Consider the following 12,884-nt stretch of genomic DNA (forward strand, 5'->3'; position numbering starts at 1 on the left):
GAAAGAAAGAAAGAAAGAAAGAAAGAAAGAAAGAAAGAAAGAAATGCACACTGGTACTGCTTTTGGACTACTATGGGAAACAATGAGTGCTTCACCTTACTGTGCAGCTTGAAAAGACATTTTCTTGTCACTATATTTTGTGTCCTCCATTTCTAGAGATGTATCTCTTACTCCATACACACCCATAGTAACGAGACATCAGCCCCGTTCAGGCATTCTTAAGTTCTATCCATGGAGTTCTGTGCCCTGGTATCACTACCCAGCCTTTCCCATACTAAGGAAGAGGATCTGAAGCAGGACAGCAGATGCATTGGACTGAATGTCCATTCCTCCTTGCAGCTGGCAACCCTGCACCATCAAGCAAACAATTCCTGTTGGTCAGGCATACAATTCCTATTTGGCCCATATGCAGCCAGCTGACCTTACACTGAGCCTGGATAAGGGTGGAGGGTGCTTAAATAGCTCACTGAGCTCTCCCCTCTGCCAACAACATGTTTCTGTGGACGCTCTACTTCCACAGGATCTTAAGGCACAAGCCAACCCCAAGCAATTTTGCATTGGTTTCAGATAGAAGTATCAAGTTTTAAAAAAGGGTTAGGCTGTGGCAGAACCAAGGAACAGACACACCCAGAGGGAGCCTGATAAAGAGTTGTAGCAGCCAGGAGAAATTTGATCATGTCCTAAGACACACCAGTCCTGTTTGAACAGGAGCAGTTTATGGCATGACTGATCCTTCTGCTCAAACTGCAGATGCAATTAGGTCAGTTACATAGGAAATTATGGCAATCCTATCAGCCAAAACATCCACTGACCACCTTTCAAGCAGCCTGTACTAAACCAGTTTTTCAGTCCCACTGACTAGACATTTGGATCCATGTAAATAGTTGTAGAGAGTCCTCTGCAGGCATGGCAGAATCACACTGACACAAGGAGATGTAGCAGCAGGCCCATCTGTACCCATCACATGAGAATAGGACTGCAGCAGAAGGCAGCTATAATGGAAACTAGGAGAAAACCTAAAGCACTTGGGGGCACAATTCAGTGGAAAGTTCTCTTGTGCAATCCTCAATTAAATGAACAGTGGTGCGTTCCTTTGAACAGTGGACCTCCTTTGTGGTTACTAGCCTAACTTCTCATGGGCTTGAGCACCCCTCCTCAACACCTCTAGTGTGGCTGCAATACTTCTGGTTTTGATTAAGCACAGTTCGCTATGTTGTCTAAACCCAGCAACAACTGCGGTTCATCTTGGTTGAAGCGTGCCAATTTCAGACCATGAGTCATGCGGCTGGCTTGTTTGTGCCAACCACTGCTCATCTCACTGTTCAACTAACCATTGGTCAACCATAATTGAGGGGTCTGGCATAATGCTAAATTCCTGTTAATAGACAAACCAAAACTTCAAAACTCCTTCTTGGGCCCACACCAGAGGAGGAGCACACACTCTTGGTGGGTGGGAGAGGTGTTAGGAGCGTCCTACTCTCGTGTAGGACCCTGGCAGAGACACATGCCCGACTGGCATGTTCTCTCCCTCCTGGTCAATCATTCAGAGGCTTCAAAAACTTTCTTCTGCCCGAACATCACAGCGACTGATGCCAACAGACATCAGCACACTCAGGGATCCACAATGTGTTCGCAGTTTGTGTAGCAGAACTCAGTAGCTCACATTTGCCTAATCTATGTTTATTTACATATAATACACTCGGAGCATTCTGACTTAGCTCCTTCCTCTTTCTCATTAGACAGCAAAGAGAAAGAACAAAGGACAATAGTCCCATTTCACGGAACACAGTAACGCAAACATCCTGTCTCCATCACTTCCCACTCTGTGGAATGAAAACATACACCATCATGTGATAGACAACAATCCCATGACTGCAGACACGGGAAATGAATCTCCAATATCCTCCCCTGATTCATGCACTGTGTTGCAGTCATCAGTGTAACTGCAACAACCATACAGATGTCATACACACAGTATACCCCTGTATCACCCATTCCACTCTTGGAACTACCTGCAACTGGCCTGGCCTTGGGCCTTACCATCTTGCACTTCTGACTAGTCTTGGCGTCACAACCCTTCTGACTGTCAGGAAGTTTCACACCTGGCTTTGTTGGGACTCGAACTCTAGTCTCGTTCCTCTCTTAGGAATCGGTGTTCACCCTTACAGCCCTTGGGTGTGGTTTCCTGTCCCTTGAGGACAAACCCTGTACCCCTTTCAAGACTTTGGGTTCCAAGACCTGTGTCAAGCCACTAACCACAGCTAAATCTACAACAGCCTAGGGTCAATGAATAAACCATGGTTTATAGTGACGTCTGGAGACAGCCATTATGTTTGCATCTATTATTAGAATGAGCACACAGAACTTCCCCAGCATGTAATTGTCCTATACAAAGCAGCCACCAGGAAAGGAACTTTGTCCTGAGTAATATTCCAAAAGCCTATTTCCACAGACGTTTGAGCTGTCCGCCTAACAGCTGCAATAATCTATGCACAAATTGATGTCTTGGCCCTGTGCTTGACAGGGAAGGTTTCCAACATGACCCTCATGAGTGGATATTCTTTAAGCCATGGCTTAATTAATACTTGGGAATGGATTTTTGGGATGCTCAAGGAGAAACAACAGTAAAGCAAGTATTATTTAAAAGAATTAAATGAAATATACTCTACAGGATGTTGTGGAAGGGAGCTGTCTCAAAAATATGAACAAGGCAACTGACAAATTCAACTAGTTTTATTCCTACAAGCTTTGAACTTTCACAAATTTTTGAGAGAAAGAGAGAGAGAGAGAGAGAGAGAGAGAGAGAGAGAGAGAGAGAGATTGAGAGAGAGAGAGAGAGATGTTAAATACGGATACCCCTACAAAACGACAGATGGCTAACCCTTCTGCAACTCTGCCCTTGAAAAGGAAATTCACCCCGGGCTTATATTTTGCTCTCTCAAAGTAGAATGAGTAAATCAATTAGGACTTAATGGGACATCAAATAAGCTTATTCACAACGTGAGGACAGCGAAAGTCATTCTAATTTTTAATGTGGCACCTTACCACCATGCACAGTTCTGACATTCCTCAACATCAGAAATGGCTCTCTGTTTAGAACTGCCACAGGTTTATCATGAATGAAAAACAAATGGGTAACAAGGAGACAGGGAGGAGAAACGAAAGAAAGATGGAAAACTCCAACCCATCTGCATGCATTTACAGTGTGCCCTGATGCCATGTTAGACTGGATCAACATAAGCACATTGTAAGAGTCTAGAATCAAGGCTATTGACAAGACTCAAGATGCCAGTCTCTTTCAGCATCACTGGAACCATTAAGAGAAGAGCAGACTTGGGCCACAGCTTGGGATGGGTGAATCTGTCCATTTTGATTTCAGTTTCTAATTTCCCAATCTTCACTTCTCCACATTTCCACATCCGTTTGCAATTTTCTTTTAAAGAGTCCTCACAACACCACCAGCATTTAAATGTGAATTTCTCCCAATATACACAGTTTTGTGCACAGTTTTGCCTTATATGCATTTTTGCCAAACAACTTCCCAAATTAGAAGGCATTTTGTGTGCTATTTTCACTAATGTATGCATTGTAAGGCACATTTTGACCCTGTGTGTTTTTGTACACATCACTTGGGTGGAGAACTACACTGCAAAATTCAGAGAAATGTATATTTTGAAAGCTGCTGTATTTTGAGTCTCCTACTGCTTCCCAGGCAAATTTGGTAAGTTCACCTTTAAATGCTGAATCAAATTTCTCCCCATCCCCAGTCATAGCTCTGACTTCCTGATTCAGTTTGGAAGCTGTCATTTGAGTGGCAGGACCATGAGATGATCTGCCTCCACATCTCTTCATGGCTTAATTAAACTGGAAGCATGCCGTGCCAGTCAGACTGCATTGGGAATGGAAAATTATTATCCCGGCTTATCATTTGGAAATTATTTTCCTCACTTCTGGACATCACGGTTAAAAGAAGGTTATTGATACAGAGTACAGAGATAAAGAGCAGAACTGCAAAGATGATAAAGAATCTAGAAAGTAAATCCTATCAGAAAAGCGGTATGTGTTTAGCTTAGGGAAAAGAACCTGGACGGGGGGCGGGGGGTATTTAAAATCTACCAACAAATGAAAAATCAGCTTTCTCTGCATTTTGAGATCTGATGGGCACAAGTTAACATCAAGAGAAGCACCAAGCCAAAAATCAGAATAAAAGCATAATTAAAAAGAAAAAGATCGTCAATTAAAAGCAGCAGAAGGAAACAATTCAATCACAATGGCTGAAAGGTAAGGTCTATGTCAAGCAACATAGACACCAGGTGAGTTTCTACTGAGAGGGAAAGTGGTGCCATCACAGAAAAGGCCCTCTTCTATGGCTGCCATCTACCTCGCCCTAATATGGCACCCAAAGGAGTGCTTCATCTGTTGGCTTCAATGCACTGGTGTGTTGATGTGGGAACAGACATTCCTACAGGCACCTGCATCCGAAGCTGTGATCCCCAGGTGCTAAGTAACATAGCTAGTATGAAGGCTGGGCAGGGGGCAAAGAAGTCCCATTGCATGGGTAGAAGTTTCGTGGATGAGACTCATGAGTTGAATTCCACCCATAAACCCCACAGGCTACACCAGTTTTGGCTTTTGTGCAATTTATTGCTTTGCTTTATCTTTTTACTCATCTGAATTGCTTTGAGATTTCTTTAAATGTAAGCTATATGGAAACATAAAATCAAAACATAAAGTATAATAAATGGCATTTTGGATTCAAGAACTTTGGGCTTCTACATTTGTAGAAACTGTTTTTGTTAGAAAGATGCTCTCATACAGATAGCTGCAGAGAGTTTACCATTTCTTCTCACTTAAGTCAATTATCTCCATGTTGGAACCAATCATTTAGACTAAACTAAAGCCTCCTTTTGGTGCATTGAGGAAATTATTGTTTTCCTCCTTCACAGAACAGCAGGCAGTCTCCAAATAAGTGGTTGACTTCCACAGGGCCTTTGTATAAATGTACTGGAAAGGTCGTCAACATAAAGGTGAATGTGGTATTTAAGTCTCTAGTCACTGGGGGGAAAACATCACACCTGTTCTTGCAAGCTGTGATATTGATGGGTTCACACGTTTTGAAATGTTCATTTTCACAACTTCTTGAACTTCTTTCTCACCTGATCCTTTCAAATATGAACAGAGGGCTGTCAAGATGTGCATAGACAAAGGCTCTTGAGATTACTTGGGAGTTATTTGGATGCAAGTCAAACGCAAGTGTCAAGTTCATTATTTTGCTCAAGCTGTTGAGCTTGATCCTGTGACGTGCGGAGTGTCATCCATTCTCATTGACTTTGACAGTTTGAAGATGTATGTTAATGGAGATGGACTGAGGGCAGAAAATAAATTATATTTGGAGCCCAGAGTAGCTGGAATCTCTCCAGCAAGTCTACATTTGTAACAGTTTTCATTTATGATCTATAGACCTTGCTCTTTCTCCTACTTATCCTTCAGTGCCAAAGTCCATGAAGGCCAAACAAAAAGTCTTATAGCGTGGGAACTATCACCCATGGCTTTTCCCCGTGATGCTCCTGTAAGAGAAGAATCCTGTAGCTGTGATGTAGGAGTTGAAGACACAGCTACTATGCTAGTGGGAAGTGCAGCAATGGCAGCATGGGAAGTAACTGGTTATGATGATAAATTTTAGAAATGGGGGTTTCAGAATGATTTCAACTCAGAAATCCATGAATTCAGAAGCCAAGCCCAAGCCCTCTCTGAAATTTGGGCCCAGTCCATAATGGCTTCACTGCTTGGATAGCCCAGTTGGTTAGAGCATGGTGCTGATAACACTAAGGTTGCGGTTTTGATCCCCATATGGGACAGCTGCATGTTCCTGCATTGCAGGGCATTGGACTAGATGATCCACACGGTCCCTTCCAACTCTACAATTCTGTGATTCTATGACCATCATCTAGTGCTCCCTGCCAATTCCATCCTATGTCCCAAACCATACAAATGAAAATGTGGGCATCCACTGTTATTGTTGTTGTTTTTTGGGGGGGATGCACAAAGTATATATTTCATAAAATTGCTTGTTTTTGTTTGTTTGTTTTAAAAAATCCAAGTAGAATACCAAAAAGGGGCACTAGGGCTAATTTCTCACAAAAATTGAAAATAATACTTCCTGTCCAGTTAGTCTCAGGTGCTACAAGTGGTTGCAACATAGTAGGTTTGGGGGTTTCTTTAATGAAAGCTGGGAATATGAGGATTATGGTTCATCCTGGGATGGAGCAACTCCCCCCCCCCCTTCATTTTGTCTCTCCCCGCCCACACCCTGCAATAGATGCCCAGGATTTGTTGAAGGAAAAACTGTATAGGCCACATCTTTAAGGAATGGACACTTAGTCAGAAATTGTATCTCTTGCTGAGGTACCTTGGGCTTGCAGTCTGAATTATTCAATACAATTAGGAGGCATAGAAAACAACCATCTTCAGACTGGCAGGAAGGACAAGATGAACTTCCCTAGGATATTTTTTAAAAACCTGCCACACTTTTTCATATAAACAGTGTTAGCTTGGCCCATGCAGGGGGCTGTTGATGGACAGAAAACATTATTCTTGTTACCAGAGGGCTTGGGGAAGTTTCAATTTAACATAAATCATGCAAACAAAGACTTGGGACTAAGGCTTTTTTCTGTACAGGACAGACAGTCGCTCCCCCTTGTAGCCTCTTGGAAAATGCCTTAATGTGCAAATCAAGGCACTTTTCTGTGCAGATGCCTGACTCAGATGCTGAGGCCAATTCCACAGGCTCTTACCTGGCAGATAAAACCAGTTGATGAGCACTGCCGTACCCAGAGACTGAATTTCCGCTTTTTCCTCTTGCGTAACTCTCGCTCTGTGCAGGTGGCAATGAAAACCGGATCTTCGTCAATCAGAGGTTCATGGAGTACCTAAAATCACAACGGGGTTGTGTTATTCTATCACGGGGAAGGAAAACAGGGTTTTCAATTTCTCTAAAGCAAGCATGGCAAAGTGGATCGTGTTGGATTTCAACCAAACTCCATTCAGCTGTGAAGCTTACCGGGTGACCTTGGCTCAGTTGCTATCTCTGAGCCTAATCTACATCGCTGGGTTGTTGTGGAAATAAAATAACACAGGCTTGCCACATTGTAAGCTAAAAAAGCCCAGCCAGAATATATGTCCAGAGGCACAGGAAAACCCTGAAGGCTGTGGTGCACACAGGCGCAAGCTATTGAAAGAGTCAAGAAAGGGGCAACATCCTTAAGGACTTAAAGCGGAAGAGGTAAAAGATAGAATTAACCTGAATCAGCATCACCTGGCGTTCACCAATATTTCCATTTATTGGAACAAACCGATAAATTGTTGAGTTGCACACATATTTCTACCCCCATTATTTGAGGACCCAGGGTGGAGGATATGGGGTTGTATAAGGTTGACCTTTCCCATGATATTCCAGTCACAAACCTGGCTCTGAGTTCCTTGGGAGGGAAAGGAAGACCATGGATGTGATGAAACAAACAAAAATATTCTCTCCTCAACCCCCAATCCTTAGCAGAGTCAATTGCTGTCCTATGCAACAAAGACGATTGCGAGATAGATAGATAGATAGATAGATAGATAGACGATAGATATAGACTAGATAGATAGATAGATAGATAGATAGATAGATGATAGAGATAGATGATAGATAGATTAGATAGATTAGATAGATAGATGATAGATAGATAGATAGATAGATAGATAGATAGATAGATAGATAGATGATAGATAGATAGATGATAGATAGATAGATGATAGATAGATAGATAGATGATAGATAGATAGATAGATGATAGATAGATGATAGATGATAGATAGATAGATAGATAGATAGATAGATAGATAGATAGATAGATAGATAGATGATAGATAGATGATAGATAGATAGATGATAGATAGATGATAGATGATAGAATGATGAAAACTTCAGATTATCTAGATCCCAATACATTTTGGATTATAATTCATAGGGGGTTATACACAACCCATTCTAGCAACTGCAACAAAACTATGTTGTTCATGTCTGAACAGCGCACTCTGGCCTAGTTCAAACAAGCTATGGTGTTATCCAACTAAACCGTGTGTGGTTTGTTCTTTCTGCCATGTATGGTTTATGGTATTTGGGGAAAACAATCTCCTCAAATATAAGGAGGTAGGGTCATCATCTTTGCTTAGCCCTTATTTCTCTGATTATCGCTAGTCGAAACATTTACTTTAGCCCTTGTGAATTTGTAGACTGCAAGCGGAGCAAAGAACAGCTTGCTTATAATGAACTTGTTGTTCCCTCCTGAGAGCTATGCCTTGGTAATTTTAATTCCCTCCAGAATGTTAATCTTTGGCCAAGTTCATGTTGCTTCTTGCCAGCCACGTTCCACTCCTCCGGCTACCCAACAGCATCAAGCCATCAAATGAGATTTTTTAAAAAAATAAAATGAAAAGGTTGCTCATTCAAAACATAGGTCTGTTTTGGAAAGCATCTTCAACGCATCACGGGGCTCACCTGTGCAATTATCATTAAAAAGCGAATAGCAGAGAGAAAAGTTTGAAGCCACAAATGAATGTAGGTTTTTTTTTTAAGCAACATATTTATTATGTTCCACATAACCCAAGGAATTGGGACATACAATGCCACTTAAAACTGGTGACGAGAGGATCTTCACAGTCCACGTGAAAGTTATTTGGAAAATGGGATTAATTCCAGCTGTTCAGCAAAACAATCTGTACATTAAATTGAATCTGTTGTGTATTGAGCCCACCCAAGCATGGACATCACTTCGTAGGAACGGATTGCTTTTAGATGCAGATTGTGTACAGATAAATATAACGATACTTGCGAGTGCGTTTATAAAAATTATAACGACCTGCTAATAATTGTACACTTGTTGGAACAACAGCATTACTTATATACCTATATATCACATTGTATTACAGTTTCAAGCACCTTTTTCTTTTCTTTTTTCATTTCTTTCCCTTCATTTGTCCACTGAAAGTTTTCAATAAAATATAAATAAATAAAAGCAATTGCAGGAGACTTCTCCATTGCTGGCAGTCACTGGGGGAACAACATGGTGGGCAACAGCAATTTTGGGGCCGGGGCAGAGCTGATGTGCTCCTTCAAACTGTCTCTTCCTTGTAATGGTTCGGACTAGATGACTCTTGGTGACCCTTCCAACCCCACAATTCTATGACATACATGCTGTTCAGAATGCCTGAAGAGGACTTTAGAAGAACTCCCAAACTTCACACATTGATCCCTCAGGGGGAGTGCAAGCCCATCTAGGACCAGCTGAAAAACAATACCCAGGGTATCTGGATTCTCAGCCTGCAGAACATCTGCCTGGTCTCTCTACAAGGGACATCTATAAGATGTGTAGTGTTTTCTTGAACTACCATGGGGGTATATTCTGAAAGTCGAGTGGAAGCGTGGCTCAGGGTTTTGATACCGAGAGTTTAACATCCAAATATGCCTTCCTTCAAACATATTAGATATTGTTATAACAAAATTTCTCCCCGCCAGCCTTACATCTATACATCTTCACCTCTGGAGCTGCTGCACGTCTTTATTTATGCAAGCCCTTAATAGCTCATAAAAGATTCACAGCACCACCTGAAAGCACCATAGCAAAACATGCAGATTATACTAAAAAAAACCAAGAGGCACAGATGTGTGGAGCTGGGCAAAGTCTTTTTGATATCCTAAAGCAGATATGTTCAACCGGTTGACCGCGATCGACAGGTATATCCCCTGTCAATCACGGGATCCTTATCGATTGCTGGGTTAGAAAAACTTCGGAATGAATGTCTCCACCCCCCTCCTCCCTCGTTCTGTCCCTCCATCGCATCAAGTGGGTGGAGTTTGGTGTTTTATCATTGCAATGTTGAATACAGCAATTGACTTAAGCGCTGTGTGCGTTTGTTATTGGTGGAGTGTGAGATGAGCGAAGTATGTCACTCTTCCTTAAAAAAAGCTCAAAAACTGTCCCCCCCCAAAAGCTAAGCAACTCTGGTCTCCCCCCAAAAAGCTCAACAATTCGGGTCAATCCTCAATGACAATGGGTAGATCACTGCCAGTTTTTTTACACTGGGAGTAGATTGCAGTCTCTTGGGAGTTGGACGGGCCTGTCCTAAAGAAATATGGATGCTAAGCGAGCAGCTACCCTGGGCCCCTAGCAATTCTCCTCAGTCACTTACCTCCTCAAGTAAGTTTTAATACTAGAATGTGGCACCTTAACAAAGACACCACTTTCTACAAGTGGGTTATTGTGTTTAATTTGCCTTGAAGCTATATCCATCCATCCGACTGCTTATCTAAGAGGAGTTAGGACAAAGTGTTGCAGAAAAGGAGATTTAAAGGCAAATAATTGAAGGTGCTGGTGTTAACCAACAAAACCATACATAGTCTGGGACTCCAGTACCTTTTTCCTTTACCACCTGAACCTTACAAAGGCCTTCTTCAGGGTGGTTGCTCCATCAGAGTTACAGAGTGTGACAATGAGGGGGGTGGGGCTTGTCAGTGGTCCCCCCCCATACAGAATGCTCCCCAGGGAAATTTGCCTGGTGTCTTCTGCGCAATACTCTTTCAGGGTCAAGCAAATACATTATTCCCTGCCTAGGTTTATAGTAAATTTTAGAAGTTTTATTGGTTTCAGCAGCAGCCTAGTTTTAAAGCTTTTAGAGTTAACATCTTCCTTCTGATGACAATTTTAATATTGTTTATTCAGGTTGTTAAGTTTTATTGGTTTGGGAAGGGAAGTGTCTTCCATACAGCTTGGTATAAGGGAGGGGTGGGTTACTGGTGCCTGCATGCAATTTTATGCCATTTTTAATTAACATTTTTATTTTTTATATTGCAGGTTGCCTAGAGACTTTGGAGTAGACCACACACACACACACACACACACACACACACACACACACTTTCATAGTGGTGACAATGATGACAACAATATCTAGACTATAAGTGATCACAAAAGAATTCAACTAATTCCTTTCGTGAAATGCAGGGGGGTACGGATTGCAAGGTTCAAACTCTAGGGAATCTCAGCCTTTCAACATCCAGTAACAGTCTTTCTTAAATCAGAAGCAAACTGAAGTATCTCCTCCCACCCCCACCTTTGCTATTTTATGTACCACTTTTTGTATATTGTTAACCTTGGCACATTAGAAAATAAATTCAATAACCAAAATGCTGTCAAGGGAAAGAGGTGCCAAACTTAAAGGTCTCTGAATAATTCATTTGAAATCTGTGCTAAACTACCGCAAAAACAGCTATTTCAGCATCTGCCACTCTGAAATCTGCGTTCTTCCATTAGTACTGGAAGAGAGGCAGACCAAAGAGACAAAGACAATTTAATTTGCTTTAGCAAATCTTCAACATAGGGCCAAACACAGGTATATAGGCAGAGCCAGATGTTCAGCGTTATATAAGGCTGATTCCAGCCACATAAGTATTTCAAACAGGAGCAAAGTATTCTTGGCAAAAGGACTTGGAAATGGGGAGATGGATTAGATAGAATTCAGAATTATAGCAGTCAGATATGATTAAGCTTTTAAGCCTTTGACATTCAATGCATTTAAAGGCCAGCTCACATGCATGGACGTCACTTAATGATATCTGCTGGTATCTGAATGTGTGAACTGACACCACTGAAAAACAATGAGCAGATTTGTTGTTGTTGTTTAGTCATTTCCGACTCTTCGTGACCCCATGGACCAGAGCACGCCAGGCACTCCTGTCTTCCACTGCCTCCCACAGTTTGGTCAAACACATTTTAGTAGCTTTGAGAACACTGTCGAACCATCTCATCCTCTGTCGTCCCAATCTTTCCCAACATCAGGGTGTTTTCCAGGAAGTCTTCTTTTCTCATGAGGTGGCCAAAGTATTGGAGCTTCAGCTTCAGGATCTGTCCTTCTAGTGAGCACTCAGGGCTGATTTCCTCAAGAGTCTCCTCCAGCACCATAATTCAAAAGCATCAATCAGCCTTCTTTATGATCCAGCTCTCACTTCCATACATCACTACTGGGAAAACCATAGCTTTAACTATACGGACCTTTGTCGGCAAGGTGATGTCTCTGCTTTTTAAGATGCTATCTAGGTTTGTCATTGCTTTTCTCCCAAGAAGCAGGCGTCTTCTAATTTCGTGGCTGCTGTCACTATCTGCAGTGATCATGGAGCCCAAGAAAGTAAAACCTCTCACTGCCTCCATTTCTTCCCCTTCTATTTGCCAGGAGGTGATGGGACCAGTGGCCATGATCTTCGTGTGTGTTTTTTTATGTTGAGCTTCAGACCATATTTTGCACTCTCCTCTTTCAACCTCATTAAGAGGTTCTTTAATTCCTCCTCACTTTCTGCCATCATGGTTGTGTCATCTGCAACAAATTCCCACCGTGAGCAATGGGAACCTGGACAACGTCACGGCTAATTTAATTCCATTGATTTCCAGTTAATCTTAGGGTCAAACCAGACGGGATATTATGTTGAAGTAAAAAAGCTGGCCTCTGATCTCAAGTGGAGCAGCGCAGGTTGGGGGAGAAGGGCTTTAAGCCTTTGCCCCAGCCATGATTGTCACCAGGGCAGGTGTGCATTGGCAGCCAGGTGATAATGAGGCAAGCTGAGACCTTCGTCTTGGGCTGTGGATGAAGTGGAGCAGTAAACTGACACATCCTGCATCCTCCAAGGCTTGTGCTCCCTTGTTATTGCCTGGTTCCCGTTATTGACACTGGGTGCCAACAGACATGGCAAGTCTCTCTGCTTCCGTCTACACCTTCTCCCTGCCTCACTCTAGCCCATATGTGAGCCCATGGGATTAATTAGGTCCACCAGGGCTTTTAATTTGGCCCATGGA

The 12,884-nt window shown here is 42.3% G+C and overlaps 1 protein-coding gene across 1 annotated transcript in view; it reads right to left on the reverse strand.

Moving 5' to 3' along the window:
* The window catches only part of PGBD5 (piggyBac transposable element derived 5), a 64,746-nt gene that overhangs the window by 11,388 nt on the left and 40,474 nt on the right, over positions 1-12,884 (reverse strand). Inside the window, exon 3 of the mRNA XM_081906870.1 lies at positions 6,795-6,929. Within this exon, the coding sequence (XP_081762996.1) occupies positions 6,795-6,929 (135 nt within the window). The remainder of the gene's footprint in view (positions 1-6,794; positions 6,930-12,884) is intronic.

This window comes from Podarcis melisellensis, assembly GCF_964234715.1.
Source record: "Podarcis melisellensis genome assembly, chromosome: 3".
NCBI classification, from domain to species: Eukaryota; Metazoa; Chordata; class Lepidosauria; order Squamata; family Lacertidae; genus Podarcis; species Podarcis melisellensis.